General features: G+C 41.6%; 1 protein-coding gene across 7 annotated transcripts in view; it reads right to left on the reverse strand.

The window, feature by feature from the left end:
- Bcl2l13 (BCL2 like 13) overlaps positions 1–10,000 on the reverse strand; it is a 97,596-nt gene that overhangs the window by 58,801 nt on the left and 28,795 nt on the right. For 5 of the 7 annotated variants that reach the window (XM_023723905.1, XM_023723904.1, XM_023723910.1 and 2 more), the window contains exon 2: positions 7,848–8,018. The exons of 1 other annotated variant lie outside the window; for it this stretch is intronic. In XM_023723905.1, coding sequence (XP_023579673.1) covers positions 7,848–7,968 — 121 coding nt within the window. In that variant the 5' untranslated portion in view covers positions 7,969–8,018. Of the gene's footprint in view, positions 1–7,847; positions 8,019–10,000 lie in introns of those variants that run through there. One more of the 7 variants, XM_023723906.1, reaches the window with a different exon arrangement.

Here is a 10,000-nt window from a genome sequence, read left to right on the forward strand (position 1 = left end):
ACACACACACACACACACACACACACAAATAAATAAAATTTTAAAAAAAATGAAATAAAAGTATCTAGAATATATCTGAGTAGGGTGTGGTATCCAAAATATGCAAATATATACATTCTAACACTCAACACTAAAGATATGTAATCCAATTACAAACTGGGAAAAAAAAACAAGCAATAGCTACACCAGTGGTTAATAAGAGCATGCAAACAATCTCAACATCATTAGCTACGAGGAAACACAAATTACGCCCATAAAGAGGGCACTCAAAATGACTATGGACAACAGGCCAAGGCAGGTGCACAGACGCAGAACACTGCAAATTCAAGCCCAGCCTGGCCAATTTATGAGCAAACTCACTCGAAACAAAAACTAGGGGCTGGGGAGATGGCTCAGTAGGATAAGCGCTTGACTGGCAAACACAAGGATCTGAGCTCAATCCCCGGTTCTGCCCAAAAAAAAAAAAAAAAAAAAAACTAACAAGGTCTGGGGACGTAACCCAATAAAGACCCTGGGTTCAATTGCTGGTACCATGCAGGGAGGCAGCAATAAAGTGCTGGCAAAGATATGGAGAAACTGGGGCTGGGGAGATGGCTCAGTGGAATAAGTGCTTCCCTGGCAAGTGCAAGGACCTGAGTTCAATCCCGGTTCCGCAAAAAAAAAAAAAAAATCATTAAAATAGGCCTTTTGGGCTGGAGAGATGGCTCAGTGGTCTAAAGCACCTACTTGAAACAAGCTTGGCAAAGCACAGGGACCGCGGTTCGATCCCCAGCACCACATGCCAGCCAGACCCGCCCCCTGGTGGGCTGAGCTGGCCACACACACACACAATAAATAAATGTAATAAATAAAAATAAATAAATATTAAAAAAAAAAAAAAAGATATGGAGAAACTGGAACTCTTCTATATTGATGACAGGAAAACCAACTTTGAAGCAACCCATACTCTTCAAACATCAAATGGACTGGGGCTGGGGAGAGAGCTCAGCAATCTAAGGACCTGCCTGGCAAGTGCAAGGGACAAGGTTCAATCCCTGGTAGCACATGCCATGCCACCGAGCTGGCCACCTAAATCAGGTGTGGTGGTGTACGCTGGTAAGCCAGTGCTGGGAGGCTGAAACAGGAGAACCACTATGAGTGTGAGCTGCATAGTGAGACCCTGTACCAAATACATAAATTTAAAAAAAAAAAAAAAAAATTCCCCCGGGGACAACTGGCTTAGGCTCCCCTTCTGTTTCTCTCTTGGACAGAAGCTTTCTTTCCCCTAGTAAATATATTCTGCTCTTAAAATAAAATACAATAAAATGGACTGAGTCTTGAGTTTGATTTGTGGTGCACACGTGTATGCGTGCACACACGCGTGCGCACACACACACAAAGCAAACGGATAAACTGTGATTCATTCATATAATGAAGATGGCTATTATCAGAAAGTGAAAGCTAAGTGATGTGAAACTCTAGAACCGCCGTACATTTTTGTTAACGGGAAGGTAAAATGTAGTTGCTGTGGAAAACAGTATGGCAATTCCATTAAAAAATTAAACAGAATTACCTACAATAAAATAATTTTAGGGGCCAGGGAGATGGCTCAGTGGAATAAGCACTTCCCTGGCAAGCGCAAGGGCCTGAGTTCAATCCCTGGTTCCACCAAGAAAAAAAAAAAAAGGACAAAAAACAACCAATAAAATAATTTTAGGCGGGGAAAAATAAATTTAGGCGGTGGCCCCCCTCCTGTCCCTCTCTTGGACAGGAGCTTTCTTTCTCTCAATAAATATATTCTGCTCATAAAATAATAATAATAATAATTTTAGGGGCTAGGGAGATGGCTCAGTGGTACAAGCACCCACCTGGCAAGTGCAAGGTCCTGAGTTCAATTCCCAGTACCAAAAAACCCTCAAACGAGTACTTGTACACCCATGTTCATAGTAGCATTACTCACAATAGTCAAAAGGTAGAAACAACCCAAATGTTCATCAGTAGATGAATGAACAAATGTGACATATACATATATTCAGTAGTAAAAGAAGGAAAAAAAATTCAATGAGTTTTGCTTCCTTTTTGAATTGTGCACATTGGTTATACAGATGAATGGATTTCATTTTGACAGATTCTTACACGTATATAACATACTTTGATCATTTTCACTTCTCCTGGGAGAAAATTTCCATATATGACATAGACGCACCTTGAAAATATTACGCTGTTAGAAATAATGTACTCTCATCACAGAGCCCCTAGAGCATCTGGGCAAGATGAAGACTCCCTATGAAGTGATTCACGAGGGCAGCTGAAGAAGCACAGTGGCAACTTCTTACACTTGTGGAAGAAGAAGTGCAGGGTGCTTACCTGCAACCACCTGCACCTCTTCTCCTCCAGTCCCAGCGTGGACCCCAAGGAGCTGCACTTCCATTCCATCCTGAGGATTGACTGACTCCGTATATCACACCCACAAGTACATACACTTCCGTCACCGACCGCCGCGATTTCGACTTCCACTGCTCTGGCGAGAGCTCCTGCAATATGGCCATCACCATGGCGCTGATCAAATTCCAGAACCACTGTGCTCTGGAGGGCTTCTGCGGCCTGGGGCAGTACAACGACCCCAGAGCAATCCAACTCTGACTACGAGGAGCCCGCACCTGGGACCATCCACGTTCTGCGCTACCCCTAAGATTCCCCACAGCACCTGTCAGGCCAGTCAAGCTGCAAGGCCACGTCGGAGAAGAACCCAGGAGTACTGAGACAGCTGTAGCCCAGGTGAACCACCAACTCACTGATCTCAAAACAAGATAACCTCAACCCTTCCCATTGCAGAAGCGCCACCTTTCATGCTTGTGCAAGCTCACAGGCTGTGCAGCCTGTTAACTTACTCGACAGTATTTTTTTCAGGGGTCATCTGTCATACCATTGTCTTAATATTTTGTTTTTGTACCACTATCTCATCCCCAATAAATGATTTCATTTCCTTTTGCTTATTGAAAAAAAAAAGCAGTCCTTCATATTTTCTGGGGAATTAGCCCAAAATCATACGTTTTCTCCCAGGGGTCTTTCTATGTTATCTAATGAACATAATAAAATTAGAAAATGACTTGGGAAATGGAAAGTAAATAAATTTTTTTAGTGGTTAAATGAATAATGAAGCAATTATTACAACAATTTGTATTTGAGCATCACATTATTAATCAGCAGAACCCAATTCAACTGTCCTTCCAACAAAGACAGAATTATGTGGAAGTGGAGTAGCTCAGTGGGGCAGTACATGTTCAGTATGCCGGAAGCCCTTAGTTCAGTTTCCAGCATTGAACTCAGAAAGAATCCTATTGGGGCTAGCAAGATAGCTCAGCGGACTAAAGCACCTGTTTAGGGCCTGGGGAGATAGCTCAGTGGCATAAGTGCCTGCCTGGCAAGTACAAGGTCTCGAGTTCAATCCCAAGTTAACACACACACACACACACACACACACACACACACACATACACACACACACACACACACACACAAATAAAGCACCTACTTAAGCAAGTGCAGGGACCATGGTTCAATACCTGGTACCACATACAGCGCCAGCCCCACCCCCAGGGTGGGAAAAACCAACCAGAGTTCGGGCATGGTGGCCCATGCCTGTAATCCCTGCTATGGGGAGGCTGAAAGCAGGAAGATCACTATGAGTCCAAGCTGCGTAGTGAATCCTGCAACAACCAAATACATTAAAAAAAAAAAAAAAGACTCCTATTAAATCGATGTTAGCTACACCAAATCAAGAAGCTCCTTGTTAATATATGTGAAGTGCAACTTAACAAGCTGCCATTTGACAAGAGCTACCCGAGTCAGAAAGACTTCTAGTCAGAATATATAATCTGAACCAGACTGACCATGTTCAGTACAAACTAGCACAATATGGAAGACTTAACTAGTTCTGAAAAAAAATATGCAAGAGTTGACTATGGAACAGAGTCTGTACCCAGTGTATGACTTATTCATGAAATAATAACAGAAATGTAATATGACAGAAAATCTGAGTTGTGAATAGCAACACCACACTCACGTACTTCTCACATTTGTTCTAAAATTAGAGCCAAGCCTGGGCTATATACTACAATTACTTATTACAAGTGCGGAAGAATATTTTGCACTTACATTTCATGTTTAACCTAGGGAACTGGATGACAGGGAGCTTGTTCTACACAGCCACTCAGATATACAGCCCCATGGCAGTTATGTCATTAAAATATATGTCTCTTGTCTGTCACACACACACACACACACACACACCCCAAAGCAAGGGGGGAAAAAAGCATTCTAGCTCATAAAGGTCATAGCCTAGAAGAGACACAAACCACACCAATCTGCCTGCCTGCCTTGCTTAAACACCCACAAATCCTCCTGCCCCAACCTCCCAAGTACTGAGCTTACAGGTATGGGGCACCATGCCCAGCTTCTAGTCATATTTCATAGTTAGGATTAACAGCATGGCTCTAGCTGAATGCAATTTCCTATAGACCAAGAAAAAAATTAGACATGGTAAGTATTAATCATTACTATCTTAAGAGTCTACCCTTCTAGAGCACCAAAGCTAGAGAAGAAAAAAAAAAGTGTGAAACTGGTTTATTTAAAGAACAAGTCAGTAGTGGGAATGAGACACACAACGTAATGAGACCAGATCCTGGTGAGACAGGCAGTGTTAAGAAATACAGTCTGGAGCTAGGCATATAGCTCAGTAGCAAGCACTTGCCTAACATGTGCAAGACACTGGGTTTGGACTCCAACATGGAAAAAATCCTCCAATCCAGCCAGATGTGGTGGTAGATAGCTGTAATCCCAGCGCTCTGGAAGGCTGAGTCAGGAAAATTCCAAATTTGAGTCCAGTCAAGATAATTTACAAATACCATGTCTCAAAATAAAAAAAAATAAACAGTGGCCGAGTGTGGTAGCGCACGCCTGTAATCCCAGCACTCAGGATTGCTGAGTTCAAGGTCAGCCTAAGTTACACAGTGAGTTCAAAGGGGAGCCTACACTACAGAGCAAGACTCTGCCTCAAAAAAAATTTTTAAGTCATTTTCGATATAACTTAAATAGTAATCTACACCTTAAGGTAATTACGATGAGTCAGGTGACGGGCATGTAGTTCAATGGTAGAGCACCTCCTAGCATGTACAAGGCCCTGGGTTTCATCCCTATTACTATACATACAAAATAAAAAAGAATTAGATTCTCAAAGTACAACACACCCAAGAGTTATAGTGAAGTATTCATAGTAGCTATGTGACAGTACTTTCTGTCATCACTCATACTGCACTCTAATAATTCTCAATACCACTCTTCACTGAGCTTATAAGTGAGAACAACCTCCAGACTCCAGTAGATAAATATTTAAGAAGATGTAACATTTAATAAGAAAACTAATTCAAAATTTTATGTTGTACATTTGATTTAGAGTGTCTGGGGGTTACCACATGGTACAGCCATAGGCTGGCATGCACAAGGCACTGGGTACCAACCCTAGCACCAAAAAAAAAAAAAAGATGGATACATATCACTTCATAATACAAAAAACTGTCCCAAACACTTTTTGTTTTATTTAGTTTGTTTTTTTAGTGCTGAGGATTGAACCCAGGGACTTATACATGCCAAGTCAGGCAAGCACTCTACCTCTGAGCAGCATCCCAAGCCCCTGAAGTTACTGAGATTCTATCAGACATATACTGTATGTAATTAGTCACTGTATATGCCTAATTAAAAGAACCTTAATTTGTAAGTTTAAAAGTGATTATGTTGTACAGCAATTAACCACTAAGAAGAATATATGCAGTGTATTATTTGTTGAAAAATAAAAAAAATAAAAATAAAATAAAATAAAATAAAAAAATAAATACATAAATAAAAAATAAAAAAAATAAATAAATAAAAGTGATTATGTGCTGGGCACAATGTAACGTGTTTATAACCCCAGCTACTTAAGAGGCTAAGGCAGGAGGATCATAAATTCAAGCCAACCTCAGCAATTTAGGGAAACCCTGTATGAAAATAAAGAGGACTAGGGATGTAGCTTAGTTGCAGAGTACTTACTTAACATGCACAAGGCACTGAATTCAATTCCCAGTACCTGAAACAAAAAGTATATAATTGAGGGGCCGGGGAGATAGCTCAGTAGAATAAGCGCTTGCCTGGCAAGAACAAGGTCCTGAGTTCAATCTCTGGTACTGCAAAAAAAAAAAAAAAAAGTATATAATTGCTTTGTTTCTCAAAACGGGGTCTGGGGCCAGGAAGATGGCTCAATGGAATAAGCGCTTCCCTGGCAAGCACAAGGGCCTGAGTTCAATCTCCGGTTCTGCACCAAAAAAAAAAAAAAAAAAGACAGGGTCTGACTATATAGCACTGGCTGGCCTTAAACTTGTGATCTTCCTGCCTCAGCCTCTCACGTGTTGGGATTTTTTTTTCCTTGCAGAACCAGGAATTGAACTCAGGCCCTTGCGCTTGCCAGGGAAGCGCTTATTCTACTGAGCCATCTCCCCAGCCCCCAAGTGCTGGGATTAAAGGCTTGCAAAACTATATAATTGTAATCTTGTCATATTAAGAGTAAAATCTCGGGGCTGGTGAGATGGCTCGGTGGTCTAAAGCACCTACTTAGAACAAGCTAAGCTAAGCAAAGCACAGGGATCATGGTTCAATCCCCCAGCACCACATGCCAGCCAGCCCCGCCCCCTGGTGGGCTGAGCTGGCCACACACAAAAAAATATATAAATAAATAAATAAATTAAAAAAAAAAAAAAAAGAGTAAAATCTCTAAAGACAGATAGATAGGCTTTTATTTATTTGTATGCACAAAGCATATCATCATCTATATCGATGGCAATCATTTCAATATCAAGCTCTCAAAAAACATGAAAAGTAACTGCTGCTCAGACTGGACCAGGAAAGAACAGGCTAGGATAAAATAAACTTACCACACTGGAGTACTACTCTACCATAAAGATGGATACACTCAACACATTTTGAGGAAAATGGATGCATCTTGAGTCCATACTTTTTTTTTTTTTTTTTTTTTTGGTGGAACCGGGGACTGAACTCAGGCCCTTGTGCTTGCCAAGGAAGCACTTATTCTACTGAGCCCTGGCCCTCTGAGTCCATACTTTAAGTGAAACAAAATTCACATGTGTGAATACTTCACTGTTTCTCTGGTGTAAGAAATTAAAAGTGTAAATAAGAACCAAACTGTGTAATAGATATTGTGAAACAGGAAAAAAAATGTCCAAATGCGGAAGGCAAGGGGGACAGCAAAGAATGGAAAAGTAAAGATAAAAGAGATAAGAAAAAAAATAAACATCAGAGGCCAGGGAGATGGCTCAGTAGAATAAGTGCTTCCCTGGAAGCACAAGGGCCTGAGTTCAATCCCTGGTTCTGCCAAAAAAACAAAAAGGAAGGAAGGAAGGAAGGAAGGAAGGAAGGAAGGAAGGAAGGAAGGAAGGAAGGGAAATAAACATCAATATTACCTATCTTGGGACTAGAGAGACAGCTTGGCAGTCTAAGCTTCTGCCTGGCAAATGCATGGACCTGGGTTCGATCCCCAGTACCGCATGCTGCACAGCCTTTGAGCACCGAGCCAGCCACCAAAATCAGGTGTGGTAGTACACGTCTACAACCCCAGTGCTGGGGAGGCTAAGACAGGAGGATCACTACAAGTCTGAGCTGCATAGTAAGACCCTGTACCAAATTAATTAATTAACTGAAAAGATTTTAAAATATTACCTATCTTCTAACCATAGCTATAAATCACAACGATACCAACACCTCTATACATGAAGCCCTCATTATGACTTGACGGAACCACTGGAAGCTAAAGATAGTACCTTGGGGTAAGGGAAGCTGTTGCTCCTGCAGCTTCTCCTGAGAGAGGAGTCCCAAGTAGCTGAGAACGACATACTTTGTTTCATAGTGAAATCCTAGAGGCACTGTAGTAGAAGACGCCATTGATTTGCCTGGCAGAGTTTCCCAGAGGTCTTCGTACAGATGTGTCAGACCTAAAAGCAGAAGCGTTTTTTTTTTTTTCAGTTTATCACATGATGGTACATTCTCTCAATGATCCCAATTATTCAAAATAAATGTCTCAGAATTTTCTTTCTGGTGGGCCGGGGAGATAGCTCAGTAGAATAAGCACTTCCCTGGCAAGCACAAGGGCCTGAGTTCAATCCCCAGTTCTGCCAAAAAGAAAAAAAAAGAAAGAAAGAAAAGAATTTTCTTTGTGGTAATCTTTTATTTTTTTATTTTATTTTATTTATTTACTTTTTTTTTGGTACCAGAAATGGAAATTGAACTCAGGGCCTCTTGCTTACCAGGTAGACACTGTGCCACTTAGCTCCATCCTCAGCCCTCTGATAATCTCTTAAAATATAACTACTTAACTTACATAAAAAATAGCAATTTATTTATATTTAGTTTTCTGAGACAAGGCACCACTGCACAGCTCAGGCACACCTTCAACTTGGGATTCTCCTGCCCCAGCCTTCTAGGAGTGAGGATTACACTACGCCCAGGGCCAATGCAATTTACGTACTCAGATTTCATGCCAAAAGCAAACTCTTTTATCTTCCTGTTTTGTTTTCACTTATGTGGCAAATACACAAAGTAACATCCCTAGTGTATGTTCTTTACTTTTAGCAATAAAGAAAATTTTAGCCAGACCCAAGCCCACATAGCTACAGACTGCAGGTCCCAGTCTTCCTCACAGCTCAACTCAAGGTGCTCTAAGATCAGCCTGACCCAGAAGCAGGGGAGATGTTACGGCGCAGCTTGCGAATCCTACCTCTTCGTTTTCCCCCGCCTCTGTGTGCTCTGGAGTGTGCATGTGGCCCTGACCTCACTTTGATATTCAAAGGACATGCCACAGTAGGAGAAGACAAAGCAACCAGACACAACCTGGGCCCTCCAGTGACCACATGGAGCAGAGTCACAACATCAGCATAGACCTGGGATCTTACTTAAGCCACTTTAATCTGAATCTCTTCGCCAGACATCCTAATTATACCTAATAAATAGCACAAGTCGCACTGTATCTGATGGGCCTGGAGGACCTGTTTTATCTACCATATACCTTAATAATTATTTCACATCAAAAAAATGCTTATCAATTTTTATGCAACACTGTTAAGCTTTCCAAACAGCTTTGGTTTTTTTACTTACTACATATTTATTTTAAAACAGGATCTTGCTACATCTTCTAGGCTGGTATTTAACTCACCATGTTAGCTCAGGGGGCTGGCAAGATAGCTCAGCAGTCTAAAGCACCTGCTTAGGTAAGCTTAGGCAGGCGTAGGGACCACAGTTCAATTGCCAGCACCACAGGCCACACCAAAAAAGAAATTTCTTTAAGACCTCAACAAGTACAGTATTTGTACCTTCCTTATCCACTAGGATACATTCTGTGATCCTCAGGAGATGCCCCAAATCACTAAATTACCAAATTCTATGTATTTATAGAGGACCACCTGGACGAGTCTCCTTGAAAGATGAGTGATTATCTCCATCTCGGCGAAGCCTGGGCCTATTTCCATGTGAGCAGGCTAAGACCTTTCCCTATCCTTTAGTTGGCTTTAAGCAATGCAAATCTGTCTAGCAGAGGTGCTGATGTGTAGTCTTTCAAGCAAAGTGACAGGTCACGTTTCCCCACCTGGAAGTTCCAGAAAATGTGTGAACTTTTCTGGAACAGGAAGAGAGCCATGCTATTGACCAGGATGAGCTTGAACATAAAGAGCTATGACTTCCCAGAGGCATAAAAGACGACATCTAAGCTAAAGCACTGACCCCATAACATCAGATACTACCACAACTGTGTCATGCAGACTGCCCTTTCTGCAGATCCTTCTCTGCATATTGCCAAGCTGAATGTGGGCCTCCTACCTAGCCTAGTTCACATATGCACTTCCTACCGCTCTCACTCACGCATCCTTGAGCCACTCTCCTCTTCACAAATTAATAAAACCAGGTTGGGCCCTGGGTCAAGGCC

The sequence above is a fragment of the Octodon degus genome, unplaced genomic scaffold, assembly GCF_000260255.1.
Source record: "Octodon degus isolate 3935 unplaced genomic scaffold, OctDeg1.0 scaffold00104, whole genome shotgun sequence".
NCBI classification, from domain to species: domain Eukaryota; kingdom Metazoa; phylum Chordata; class Mammalia; order Rodentia; family Octodontidae; genus Octodon; species Octodon degus.